This window comes from Perognathus longimembris, chromosome 8, assembly GCF_023159225.1.
Source record: "Perognathus longimembris pacificus isolate PPM17 chromosome 8, ASM2315922v1, whole genome shotgun sequence".
Taxonomy (NCBI): Eukaryota; Metazoa; Chordata; class Mammalia; order Rodentia; family Heteromyidae; genus Perognathus; species Perognathus longimembris.
Genome location: NC_063168.1, coordinates 76,365,297 through 76,378,878, shown reverse-complemented (window position 1 = coordinate 76,378,878; position 13,582 = coordinate 76,365,297). Strand labels below are relative to the sequence as shown.

The 13,582-nt window shown below is 65.6% G+C and overlaps 1 protein-coding gene across 3 annotated transcripts; it reads right to left on the bottom strand.

The window, feature by feature from the left end:
• Nucleotides 1-5,519: 5,519 nt before the first annotated feature.
• On the bottom strand, nucleotides 5,520-13,239 carry Rnaseh1 (ribonuclease H1). Of its 3 annotated transcripts, XM_048353468.1 has the most exons (8): nucleotides 13,059-13,239; nucleotides 11,717-11,832; nucleotides 11,020-11,178; nucleotides 9,179-9,278; nucleotides 8,456-8,510; nucleotides 7,844-7,928; nucleotides 7,374-7,498; nucleotides 5,520-5,875 (listed from the first exon to the last, which is right to left on the bottom strand). In XM_048353468.1, the coding sequence occupies exons 1-8, from the start codon at nucleotides 13,187-13,189 to the stop codon at nucleotides 5,789-5,791; spliced, it is 858 nt and encodes a 285-aa protein (XP_048209425.1). In that variant the 5' UTR covers nucleotides 13,190-13,239; the 3' UTR covers nucleotides 5,520-5,788. The 3 variants fall into 3 exon arrangements, with proteins under 3 accessions (XP_048209425.1, XP_048209426.1, XP_048209427.1); XM_048353469.1 differs by lacking the exon at nucleotides 11,020-11,178 and having other exon boundaries at nucleotides 9,179-9,289; nucleotides 11,716-11,832; XM_048353470.1 differs by lacking the exon at nucleotides 11,020-11,178.
• Between the last annotated feature and the right edge of the window lie 343 nt (nucleotides 13,240-13,582).

The following is a 13,582-nucleotide window of genomic DNA, read 5'->3' as shown; positions in this document are numbered from 1 at the left end:
ACCACGGCCTGATGCCACCGTGCCCACAGCCCAACACTGCCCCGACTACGACCCCATGCCACGGCCCGACACCGCCACGGCCCAGGGCCACCATGACGCGGCCCGCCACCGCCGCCCCGTGGCTCGATGCTCCCCGCTGCCAGAATGCAGCCGGCCCGGGCGGCCCGTGGACGCAGTGCCGAGGCCTCGGCCCGCCGAGCTCCCGGGAGGCTGAGATGGGAGCAGCGCTGTTCACGCAGCCAGCGCCCTGGTCTCCAGGGAGCCAGCAGGAGGCGCGAGGGGCCGCGCGGCTGCGGTGGCACAGGGACAGCCCGGCAGCCCGGGCCCTGGGCTCACTCCCCACCCCCACCAAGGGCACGGAGGCCTCAAGGCCGCCCACGCCACCTGCAAACCCCGAAGGGCGCGCGAGCCAAACGAGAGCCCAGAGACGAGGGGGGAGCAGCGGGGCGGCGGTCACGAGACCTCCGCCAGGCCGGGGGACCTTAGAAATCCTGACGCCCAGGCCGCCCCGCGGAGGAGGCCTGCAGCCAAGGCAGCCGCGGCCACGCGGGCTCCGAGTGGGAGAGGACGGGCCCCACGCGGGAGAGGACGGGGCCCCACGCGGGAGAGGACAGGAGAGGACGGGGGCCCCACGCGGGAGAGGACGGGGCCCACGCGGGAGAGGACGGGAGAGGACGGGGCCCCCACTCGGGAGAGGACGGGGCCCACGCGGGAGAGGACGGGAGAGGACGGGGCCCCACTCGGGAGAGGACGGGGCCCACAACGGGAGAGAACGGGAGAGGACGGGGCCCCACGCGGGAGAGGACGGGAGAGGACGGGTCCCCACGCGGGAGAGGACGGGGCCCCACGCGGGAGAGGACAGGAGAGGATGGGGCCCCACGCGGGAGAGGACGGGAGAGGACGGGGCCCCTCGCGGGAGAGGACGGGAGAGGACGGGGCCCCTCGCGGGAGAGGACAGGCCCCACGCGGGAGAGGACGGGCCCACGCGGGAGAGGACGGGGCCCACGCGGGAGAGGACGGGCCCCACGTGGGAGAGGACGGGGCCCCACGCGGGAGAGGACGGGGCCCCACGCGGGAGAGGACGGGAGAGGACGGGGCCTCACGCGGGAGAGGACGGGGCCCCACGCGGGAGAGGACGGGGCCCACGCGGGAGAGGACGGGAGAGGACGGGGCCTCACGCGGGAGAGGACGGGGCCCCACGCGGGAGAGGACGGGGCCCCACGCGGGAGAGGACGGGAGAGGACGGGGCCCCACGCGGGAGAGGACGGGGCCCCACGCGGGAGAGGACGGGCCCCACGCGGGAGAGGACGGGGCCCACGCGGGAGAGGACGGGGCCCACGCGGGAGAGGACGGGGCCCTTCAGAGCTGCACAGGCCTTCACGCCTGCAAATCCCCCCAGCCCGATGCCCAAACACAGACAGCCCAGCTCCTGAAGAGCAGAGCAGAGGGGGGAACACTGAAGGGGGAGCCCAGGGAGAAACACTGTGGGGGGAGCACCCTGGGGAGAGCACCGAGGAGGGAGCATGGAGAGGAGGGCGAGGACAGCCTGGAGGAAGCCCCACCAAGCAGCAGAAGCCCAGGCGCCAGCCCACGTGGGCACCTGGAGGCCGCGCCCCAGGCCACACGGCCGGCAGGGCCACGGGCGCGCCCCGGGGCTCACCTTCTCCTCGTAGTTGGGGAGCTTCTCCCTGCAGATGGTGATGATGTCCGTCCAGGAGTAGCTCCTCTCCCGGCGGATCTCCTCCAGCTCCGGGTCGTTCTCGTACTTGTCGGCATCCAGCTGGGCAGAGGGGACAGCGTGCGCTCACCAGGGGAACCCGCCTCCTCCGCCCCCCCAAAACTACAAGGAGGGGCTAGAAATAGGGGCTCTGCGCTGGGAAGATGGCCTAGTGGTAGAGAGCTTGCCCAGCACACATGGAGCCCTGGGTTCGATTCCCCAGCACCACATATACAGAAAACGGCCAGAAGTGGCGCTGTGGCTCAAGTGGCAGAGTGCTAGCCTTGAGCAAAAAGAAGCCAGGGACAGTGCTCAGGCCCTGAGTCCAAGCCCCAGGACTGGCTTTAAAGAAAAAAATACTATGCCAAGTGTGGTGACACACCTATAAATAACCAAGCTACTCAGGAGGCTGGGGAAGGAGGATTGTGAGTGCAAAGCCAGCCTGGGCTACAGAGCAGGGAGACACTTCTCAGTAACAACACCAACATGACTAGTAAAGACCCTTCGCACACGCGCATTCCCGCTCCTGCCGGGGTCCTGTGGCTAAATGTCTTCTCAGCATCTTCCTGGGCCACGGTTCTTCCTGCTCTTTAAGGTCCGACCCCAATGTCACCTTCTTCCTGAACACCCTGGGACCTCGGGCAGCCTGAGCGTGCAGTGGCGAGAAATCCAGCAAGCTGTGACGTTTCCTTCTCTCTGCCAGTCCTGGGCTTGAACTCAGTCTAGGCACTGGCAGTCCCCAAGCTTTTTGCTCAAGGCTGGCTCTCTACCACCGTGAGCCACAGCGCTGCTTCAGGTGTTCAGGTGATTCACTGGAGACAAGAGTCTTAAGGACTTTCCTCCTGGCCAGGCTGGCTTTGAACCACCATCCAGGTCTCAGCCTCCGGAGCCGCTAGGATTAGAGGATTCAGCAAACACTGCCCCGCTCACAGGCTTCACTTTTGCTTGGAACAAAAGCACAATTTATCTGCATCACCTCGTAGCAGGTTTCCGTCTCTGCAAGTGTTAGCCGTCGATGCTTTACTTTTTATGAAGATGACTCTATAAACGAGCCGCCCCATGGCGTGGTGCGTGCTGTGCTGTGGTGGGCGGGTGCCCACGGGGAAACTCGATCGCCCAGGCGGCAGGGGTGGCCGCAGGCTGGCACCTGCTTCCCTCTCCCCCCCCCCCCCCCCCCGCCCCAGCCCACTGGGGTGGCTAGGAGGCGGCTGTTAGAGGACCAGGTCGTTCTTTAAACAGTCAGAGGTTAAGCTGCGATCTCCGTCTTACACGGTCAAATGGACAGCGGCACTTTCACACTTCTCGTGTGGACGGTGAGCAAATTGCACTATTGAAAGTCGACAGTGCCCTTCCTGTGCTAACAGACACCAGCGCCTTCCCGTCGGAAAGCGGGCTGCTAGGTCCGGCTGGACGGTCACGCGTGGCCTAATCCGCACTGAGCCCCGGCGGGACGCGGGAGCCGCGCGCGAAGGCGACCCCCGCCGGCCTGGGGGGGGGCTGGGGGGCCTGGCGGGTGGCGGCCGCGCGGGCCCGGGGGCGGGGGACCTGCGGCTTCGCCCGGGGTCTCCGAGCGCTGGGGGGCGGGGGGGGGCGGAGCCCCGGCCCGTGCGGCCGAGTCACCCGCCGGGCACCGTGGGGCGCGGGGCGAGGCGGCAGTGCGCACCAGGGCGCGCGCCGGCCCCCGTCGCCCACGTCCCGGCCACCGGCACCGGGCAGAGCCGGGCCCCCCACCCCAGGGCCCACCCGTCCGCCCTCCCTCCCGCCCGGCCCCGGCCAGAGGGCGGGCACCGCCCCGGGAGGCCGGCGGCAGGGCGCCCCGCCCCGCCCCGCCGGAAGGAGCCCCAGGCCACCCGGGCCGCTCAGGCCCCGCCCGTGCCCGCCGCAGGGCGGAGAACCGGGTGGCGGCGGGAGGGGGCGCCGCACCTGCGGCCCGCGCATGCGCGCTACGGCCAGCTCCCGCACGCCGCAGCGCACGTCGAGCATGCGCAGGACGATCCGGGGGGAAGGGGGGGAAGGGGCACCGAGCCCGCTGAGCCTCCCGGCCTCACAAGGAAAATGCGGAATACGACCCCGCAGCCTTGGGCCGGGCATGCGCACTGCGACCCCCGCGGCAGGCTCCGGCCGAGCATGCGCAGCGCCCGGCGTTCCCCCCCCCCCCCCCGCCCTCGCGGTGTGCGCAGGCGCCGGCCCCGCAGGCCCCGCCGGCCCCGTCCTCCGGTCCCCGCGCACCTTCCAGTAGAGCACGCCGAGCCCGCGCAGCTGCTCCAGGCCCACGGGGCGGCCGGGCTCGGCGCGGTGCGGCCGCCGCGGGTCCTCGGCAGAGTCGTCCATGTACCAGGCCTGCACCATGGCGGCGGCGGCGGCGACGGCGGGGAGCGGACCCGGGGGGAGCCGCGGGGACGGGACGGGGCGGGGCGGGGCCTCCGGGGAGGGGGCGGGGCGGGAGGCCAGCGGGTGAGGGGCGGGGCGGGGCCTCCGGGGAGGGGGCGGGGCGCCAGCGGGTGAGGGGCGGGGCGGGGCCTCCGGGGAGGGGGCGGGGCGGGCGGCTAGCGGGTGAGGGGCGGGGCGGGGACACCCCGGGAGGGGGCGGGGCGGGCGGCCAGCGGGTGAGGGGCGGGGCGGGGCCTCCGGGGAGGGGGCGGGGCGGGCAGCTAGCGGGTGAGGGGCGGGGCGGGGCCTCCGGGGAGGGGGCGGGGCGGGCGGCTAGCGGGTGAGGGGCGGGGCGGGGACACCCGGGAGGGGGCGGGGCGGGCGGCCAGCTGGTGGGGGCGGGGCCTCCGGGAGGGGGCGGGGCGGGAGGAGATGGGCTCCGCCTTGGCCCCGCCCACGTCCTCCACCCCTCCCCACGGGCCCCCCTCCCTCCCCAGCGCGCACGGCACCCCTGACCCGTCCCGACTTTGAGCGGCGTCGGGGAGCCAGGTCTAGAAAGGCTGGAAACACCCCGGGCTCGGGGCTCCTGCCCGCGTGAACGAGGCGGACCTGGGCCGGAGCTCTGGGGTGTGGTGGGCTTGGGGAGCAGGGCGGATCACAAAGCGGGCGGCCCCGGGAAGGGCGTGGGGCGGCTCCACGCCTGCAGCAAGCCCGCGGCCCTCGGCTCCTCCTGACCCTGCCTGCAGCTCACAAGCTCGCCAGCCCGGAGCCGGGGGCGGCAGAGCTCTCGGGGACCCAGGGCTGGCTCCTGCGGCCTCACCCTGGCCCGCGCCGGCTGTCGGAAGGACCCAGGGCTCCAGGGAGGGTGTGTGACAGGTGCGGTGTGGCGATGGGGGGGCGATGTGTGGTGTCACTCGTGGATCGAGGCAGGGAGCCCCGGCCGTGCCTGGCACCAGACCCCAGCTGCCTCCAGCTCCCTCACCCCAGCTTGCAGCTTGCTCTCCCGCGGCTCAGGGGCGTCCTGAAGGGGGGGGGGGGTGCCCTCCGATTCCAACCCAGGCTCAACGCAAGCTCCCCCAGCTTGGTCAACGGAGGAAAAACCAGATCCGCTCCCACGCAGTGCATCGCGTGGTTTGTGCATCCCTGTAGTAAACACACTTGAGAAACGGGGGGAAAACACAGCCAGCCCTCTGTTTCTTCTGAGCCAGGGCCTTTCCAGGAAGCCCCAGCTAGCAAGGAGCCCGCGCCGGCACGCCTCGACTGGCCGCGTGGAATCACAGGCCCACGCACCCGGCCCACGCGGCAGTTCTCCGGGAAATGCTCGTCATCCACCAACACCACTGACTATCCTGTCAGGAGACGGGCACCTCACCCTCGCAGGCTGGAAGGGGAAGGGACGCTTTCAGAACGCTTCTAGACCTGCTGCCCGCATCTTTTAAACCATGTTTTATTGATTCCTTAATAAAATCTGAGCAATGATTTGGGGCCAGACTGCGACAGAGAAGCCAGAAGAGCACCAAGTCCAGTGAGTCTAAAGCCGGAGCCCCACGTTATTCCGGATTTCAAGGTGTTCCCCCGCTGGCCTGTGAAGCACGTCACGTCCACGCGTCACCAAACCACCGCGGGGCAGCACCGGTGCCGCCGACTGCGGTGGCACTGCAGCCGCAAGCGGAACCCAGAGCCCGGCCAGGCTCCCGGAGCTCAGTCTGCACACTGCTTCGCTCCGTCTCTGGCCAGTCGGTCAGCTTCTTCGTTACCCACGAATCCCGAGTGACCAGGAACGTGCAGCTGTGTAGAGAAAGCAACATCTCCCTCGTCTCTCGCTCTCATACAAGCACCATGGCACGTCAGACATGCAGTCTGTACCTGGGAGAGCACACGCATCAACACCCAGCTGCTTTCTGCTCAGAGGGAGTGTGCGGACGCTCTGCCACGCTGGCCCAGAACCTCCATCCTCCCGACCTCAGTCTCCCTGCCGCTAGGGTGACCGGTGCGAGCCACAGTGCCCAGCTATGGAGAAGAGGCGGCCCTGCCAGCCTGCCTGAGAGATGACCCACCTGAGCCCGCCCCCCCCCCCCCGCAAGGATCACACGGGCCCTGGGGTCTGAGCCCAGCCCCCCCCCCCGCAAGGATCACACGGGCCCTGGGGTCTGACCCAGCCCCCCCCCCCCCCCCGCAAGGATCACACGGGCCCTGGGGTCTGAGCCCAGCCCCCCGCACTGCAAGGATCACACGGGCCCTGGGGTCTGAGCCCAGCCCCCCCCCCGCAAGGATCACACGGGCCCTGGGGTCTGAGCCCAGCCCCCCCCCCCCGCAAGGATCACACGGGCCCTGGGGTCTGACCCAGCCCCCCCCCCGCAAGGATCACACGGGCCCTGGGGTCTGAGCCCAGCCCACCCCCCCCCCCCCCCGCAAGGATCACACAGGCCCTGGGGTCTGAGCCCAGCCCACCCCCCCCCCCGCAAGGATCACACAGGCCCTGGGGTCTGAGCCCAGCCCCCCGCACTGCAAGGATCACACGGGCCCTGGGGTCTGAGCCCAGCCCCCCGCACTGCAAGGATCACACGGGCCCTGGGGTCTGAGCCCAGCCCACCCCCCCCCCCCCCGCAAGGATCACACAGGCCCTGGGGTCTGAGCCCAGCCCCCCGCACTGCAAGGATCACACGGGCCCTGGGGTCTGAGCCCAGCCCCCCGCACTGCAAGGATCACACGGGCCCTGGGGTCTGAGCCCAGCCCCCCCCCCCGCAAGGATCACACGGGCCCTGGGGTCTGAGCCCAGCCCCCCGCACTGCAAGGATCACACGGGCCCTGGGGTCTCACCTGTTCTTTTAGACTGGGTCTGACCATGTTGCCCCAACTGGTCTCTCTTGCCTCCGCCCCCCCCCATGGCACTGGGGTTTGCACTCATTCTTACTTGCCTGGCAAGCAGGCACATGCACGCACTGGACGTGCACACCCACGCGCTCACGCACTGGACGCGCACACCCACGTGCACTCACGCACTGGACGCGCACACCCACGTGCACTCACACACTGGACGGGCGTGCACACCCACGCGCACTCACGCACTGGACAGACGTGCACACCCATGCGCACTCACGCACTGGACGCGCACACCCACGTGCACTCACACACTGGACGGGCACACCCACGCGCACTCACGCACTGGACGGGCACACCCACGCGCACTCACGCACTGGACGGGCACACCCACGCGCACTCACGCACTGGACGCGCACACCCACGCGCACTCACGCACTGGACGGGCACACCCTCGCGCACTCACCCACTGGATGTCCATGTCCTGGGCGAGCCGATCCAGCGCCATGAAGTCCTCCTTGTTGATGACGTCCTTGCCGGCGCTGGTCCTCCACCCGTTCCTCTTCCAGCCTTGGACCCAGTTGGTGATGCCTGGGAGCACACCAGAGCACTGTGCCCGCGGCCCGCGGCCCCACCCCCGCAGCGCCCCTCGGTGCGGAGCCCCCCCTCCTCCCCCCCCGGGGCAGGACCCAACGTCCTCGCTTGGCCTCCTGGCGGAGGACGATGGCGCACGCCGGCAATACCCCTCTTCCCGTGCGTTCAAGGTACCAAGCTACAGCGCTCAGCCAGAAAGCCTCCCCTGGCCTCCTCAACGCCCCACACACCTCTATGCGTGCACCCCACGTGCCAGCACCCGTGACCCGACCCAAGTGGGTCACACACACACCGACCCCAGGCCTGCTCCCCCAGGAACCGGCGAGCGGAGCAGAGGCTCACCGTTGATGGTGAACATGCTGTCCGTGTACAGAGCCAGTCTGCTGATGTTCTGGGCTTTGGCTTGCTCGATGGCTTTGCAGGCTGCCTTGAAAATGCGAGAACTCGTTACACAGCTGAGGCTGACGTCCGCCTGACACAGCCTCCTTTCCCCGGAGTCACTGCGACAACCCAAGTGGTTACCACCTGTACACTAAGCTGGCACAATCTTTCCAGAACATTCTTAGCTTTCAGTATTGTTACAAACTCCCAGGGCTGGGAATATGGCTTAGTGGTAGAGTCCTCGTCTCGTATACATGAAGCCCTGGGTTCGATTCCCCAGCACCACATATACAGAAAACGGCCAGAGGTGGCGCTGTGGCTCAGGTGGCAGAGTGCTAGCCTTGAGCGGGAAGAAGCCAGGGACAGTGCTCAGGCCCTGAGTCCAAGCCCCAGGACTGGCAAAAAAAAAAAAAAAAAAACCAACTCCCAACATGTGTTTGGGCTTTACCGATCTCCTCCACACGGACAGGAAGATGAGGGCATCTAAAGCCCCTGTGCTGAGTCCAAGGACATGAGGTGCAGCCCCACCGCCGTGGCCACGCCCAGCAGGCCACCTGCGACCACACAACTTACATGGATCTCGGCTCTCTGGTTCGTCTGTCGTCCAGGAAGTCGAATGCCAACATTTCTATCTCAAAACAGTGCAGAACCAAACAAAAAGACGAGGCACATCACAAAGTGACTCTTCTCAACAGGTGCTAACCACTCATGCACATGTTTATTGTAAACATAAAAGCTATGTAAACACACTGCCATTTAAAATCAAACCAAGAACACTCAAGCTTCATCAACGCCGCGCTCCGGGACAGGAAGAGCACTAGACTAGCAGACAGAGGCCCAGGTTTCTTTCTCTCGTCAGTCATGAGGCTTGAACTCTGGGCCTGGGCACTGTCCCTGAGCGCTTTAGCTCAAGCCACAGCAGCACTTCCTGTTTTCTGTGATTAAGTGGAGGTTGGAGTCTCACGAACTTTCCTGCCCAGGCTGGCTTTGAACCACGATCCTCGATCTCAGCCCCAAGTAGCTAGGATGACAGGTGTGAGCCACCCGCACCTGGTTTGCAAGTTTTCATGAGGCAGGGCTATGTGGCCCGGGCTGGCTTCAAACTCACAATCCCGCTAGGCTCGGCTCCCAGTGAACCTGAGTAGACCGTGCGTGGGAAGGAGACTCCGGGGTTAGGGGCAGGGGACCGACGGGAGGGAAAGCTGTCCGTCCGCTGCCCCTGGCCAAGGCCTCCCCTCCCTCTCCCGAGGCTCAGAGGACGACGGGGCAGAACTTCAGCTCAGCTTGCTTACTTACAGAGGATGGCCGGGTCCCCAGTAAACGCCAATCCCTGCTCGCGCCCTCTTGCGCCCGTTGCTGGAGCAACAGCCGTCGGTGTAGACCACGACGTGGTCTCCTGGGGAAGGAGCGGTGAGATGCACCTCGGCCGCACGGAACCCACGCTCACCACCACCCCTGCACAGGCCGCCACGCGGGCGGGACAGCGTGGCCACTTGTGCGCAGCGCACGGCCCGCGGCAGGCAGAGGCCGTCACGGTGCGAAGCCAAGCTGGAACAAGCTGCGGCCAGAAACGCTGCTCCGCCCCACACCCGGGGCCCCGCCCAGGGCCAGCGGCAAGGCCGCCCTCCGGGCCAGGGCCTTCACTCCCGGCACGCCGCCCTCCAGAGGAAACAAGCCGCCTGAGGACCCGAACGACCCGACCCCCGGGCCAGTCCCCTCAAGCCTGGCCTCGCTTTCCCCCAGCACGGCCGCCACGGCGGCTCTCTCCAACTCAGGCCCTCATCCGCACACCGAGGCTGCCGGGCTCGGTGGAAAAGGGCTGCTCCCAGCCCCGTGGCCAGGGCACTCACTCAAGGGCAGAGGCGCGAGTGGAGGCTCCGCAGGCACGCACGCGCGCGCGCGCACACGGCACGGTCCAGAGCACAGGGGCGAGCCAGTCAGGGCTCAGCAGGATCCCGTGGTGAAGGGGGCCGGGCCTGCACAGCGGCAGGGCCCTCACTTAGGGGCGCGGGCTGCGAGCAATGCTTACCCCGCTGGAAACAAGCGTAGTGCCCCATTAACCCGTGTTCCCTTCAATTCCTGCCGCTGGGTAGCTCCCCTCCTCCCCCCAAAAATCTGGGCATGATGACTCACACCGCCCGGGAGGCTGGGCCAGACCTGGGCCCCTCGGCGTGGGTAGCACATGCGTGCAATCCGGATCACAGTCCAGGCGTGTAAGAAGCAAAATAGCGAGCACAAGATAAAACTGAGGCGGAAAGCCAGACACCGGTGGCTCATGCCAGTCACCCTAAAGCCAGAAGTGGAGGAATGGCTCAAATGGTACCTGCCAATCTCAAGCAAAAAAGCTAAGAGAGCTGGGTGCTGGTGGCTCACGCCTGTAATCCTACTCAGGAGGCTGAGATCTGAGGATCACAGTTCAAAGCCAGCCCCTCCCGGCGGGGGGGGGGGGGGGATTGGCTTAATGGTGGAGTGCTTGCCTAGCATGCATGAAGTCTTGGGTTCCATTCCTCAGTACCACATGAACAAAAAATACAGAAGTGGCACTGTGGCTCAAGTGGTAGAGTCTCAAGCAATAGAAGCTCAGGGACAGTGATCAGGCCCTGAGTTCAAGCCCCAGGACTGGCAAAAAAAATAAAAAATTAAAAAAACAACCAACAAACAAAGCCAGCACGAACAGAGACTCATCTCCAATTAGCCACTCAAAAACCAGAAGTGGAGATGTGGCTCCAAGTGGTAGAAGAGCTCAGCGTCAGTGTTCAGACCCTGAGTTCAAGCCCTATAACCAACCAAAAGAAAATGCTAAGAGAGAGCTAAAGGCTCTGAGTTCAAGCCCCATTACTGCCCCCCACCGAAGCAATTACTAAGTCAAAAGATACAGTGCTTTTCATTGTAAAACATTTCCATACACACAAACATTCAATTTCCTAAGAACATTAGAAAAGGTAGTAATTCTGTACGGCTTTATCAACTAAACAGTGACCTTAAGGGATCTCTAAATGACCATAGCAGAAAAGAATCAACTCAAATTTAATCCAACTCAAAGACCGAGTCAAATTTCTCCCACTTGGAAACTGGCAATTAGACTCCTATTAACGTTTTCATAAAGTCGTATTAAAACTCTAAAACTCAAGACATACCCATATAAGAAAATGTGTCTTTGCTAACAACAGGCGTCACTTCTGAGTTCTGTCTCACGTGCTTCGCACAGGGCTCTGCGCTTTCATCTTCACTGGAAGGTTCCCGGAGCCGCTTGCTGGCCTCCACTTGTGGCTTGTGTTCATGTGTATTTTTCTGGTCTAAAAAGTGAGAGTCTAATCATGAGCCAGAAACAATATGAAATGCTTAAGAGTCAAGAGTTCTGGTAAGTTCTGTGAGCAGAAAAAGGTAAGCAAGAGCATGAGGCCATGAGTTCAAGCCCCACTACCCGCACACACACACACAGAGTAGGGGACACTTGTGAAATCAGCTACGGTGGGAAGTAAAAAACAGAGGAGGGTCATGGTCCAAGCATAGTCTAGCCCCAGGCAGAAAATAGGACCATACCTCAAAAATAACCAAGGCAAAAACTGGCTGGAGATGGGGCTCAGCAGTAGAGCATCTGCCCAGAAAGCATGAGACCAAGTTCAAGAATAAGGGGGAAAATGCTCTATGGAGAACACTGGTACTTGTCAACACAAAACAGATCTGACCTTGGTGTGTTTCTACCACTGCTACTGACTATCCATAACTCAGGAAAATGGATAGTCACACCCCCTTCTCTGCACACCTCCAATGACATCTGGGGCGAGAACAGCTTTGAATGGGTTAAGATCCACGGAGAGGACAGGCGAGTACCTTCTGAACCACCAGGGCTGGCAGAGTTCCTGACAAAGGCCCAGGCCTCATCTTCTGTGGCAAACTTCTTAAATCTGGCAGCAGGAAATCGGTTCACCTGTTCACGACACTCATTCCTGGAAAACAATGCACCTGTCATTTCTTTCCTCTCTCTATCCCTCTTTATCTTTCTTTACCAGGGCAACAAACGGTCTTCTTAGCTTGAGAAGAACGTGAGAAAGGACAAGCTTCCATTCCTCGAGGCAAAGGGTCATGCTTAATTCTAGCTTTATGTTACCTAGCACCCTCGGCCGGTCCTGCTACCTGCAGCCGGGAGGCTTTCCTCAAAACTCCAAGTGCGTTGAAATGCAGTCTTGTTACTGCAGCAAAAGGGCCAGCCAGCATCCCAGAGGCTTCTTCCTCAACACTTGACGGGCCTGGACGTCACCCAGCTCCACAGCCTCAAGTCCTGCTCCTGCCAGTTCTCTGCCCCATCGGCTCCCCGACCACAGAAGCCACCCAGGAGCACCTCCCTTCCCACTTCCAGACCACGGTAACCACCGCGAGCACCCCCTCCCCTAGGCCCGCGGATCTCGTTCCCGGGACTGGACTGCAGTAGTGGCTTCTGAGAGTTCCTAGATTTACACACACAGGGCAGGGGCTGGGGATTGAGCTCCGCTGGAGAGCGCTTGCCTGGCAAGTGCAAGGCCCAGTCTGGTCCTCAGTTCTGAGGGGGAAAACCATAAAAGGCCAAAATAGTAGTAGTAATAAGAGTAGTAATAAGGCAAACACGCAGGGCAGACAGTATGAGGTATCTCAGCTCCGGCTGCATCTTGACTGGCACGGGAGACCTGGAAATCCTGGCTGATGGTGACTACAAGTCACGTCGGGGGAGGAGCAAGGAAGACCAAAGGGAAGACCCAGGCCGCGCACGAACTTCCCGCCGCGGTGATTCGCCCGAGCCCGCGGAGTGCGCAGGGGTGGGCAGGAACCTCCGGCGGGACGGCGGGGGGCGGGGGGGACCCCGCGGAGGGAGAGGGCGGCGGCGGCGGGCGGGCCCGTCGGGGGGAGAGGGCGGCGGGGGGGACCCCGCGGAGGGAGAGGGCGGCGGCGGCGGGCGGGCCCGTCGGGGGGAGAGGGCGGCGGGGGGGACCCCGCGGAGGGAGAGGGCGGCGGCGGCGGGCGGGCCCGTCGGGGGGAGAGGGCGGCGGGGGGGACCCCGCGGAGGGAGAGGGCGGCGGCGGCGGCGGGCGGGCCCGTGGGGCCAGGCCTGGCCTCGGGAGGGCGGCCGGGGGACCCCGTCGGGGGCAGAGGGCGGCGGCGGCGGGCGGCCCCGCCGGGCCGGGCCGGGCCCCGCACTCACCAGCTCAGGAAGACCCCGGTGCGGCGGCCCCTGCGCACGGCGTAGAACATGGCGGGCCCGCCGCAGCCCCGGCCGCAGCCGCCGGCGGAGAAGACGACGAAGCCGCGCGCCAGGGGCGAGAGCCAGCGCATGGCTCAGGCCGCCGCGGCGGGCCGCAGCCGGGCCCCGCGACCCATGCCCGCGCGCGCTTCCGGGACGGCGCCGGGAGATGACGCGGGCCTGCCGGGGGCGGGGCCTGACGGGGGCGGGGCCCGCCGCCTGGGCCTCCGCACGGTCACAGCCGTGGTGGGAGCCCCAGGCCTGGCACGCGCGCGCGCGCACGCGCAACACCAACGTTATCGACACTTCCCGAGTGAGGAACTCCGCGTGCACCTCCCAGCCGAGCACACACGGCGAGAGCGAGGGGACGTGTTCAACGCCCTTCCCCCGGAGGAGCCGCCCAGCGCGACGACCTCATCCCCCCCCCCCGGGCACGGTGACGTCATCCCCGGGCACGGTGACGTCATCCCCGGGCACGGTGACGT

Coding starts and splice junctions, on each gene's coding strand:
- Rnaseh1 (XM_048353468.1), bottom strand. CDS start 13,189: ATGCGCTGGCTCTCGCCCCTGGCGCGCGGCTTCGTCGTCTTCTCCGCC. Junction 9,279..11,019: donor AGACACATTTTCTTATATGG/GTATGTCTTGAG, acceptor CTCCTTCCCCAG/GAGACCACGTCGTGGTCTAC. Junction 5,876..7,373: donor AGGACATGGACATCCAGTGG/GTGAGTGCGCGA, acceptor TTCTCTACACAG/CTGCACGTTCCTGGTCACTC.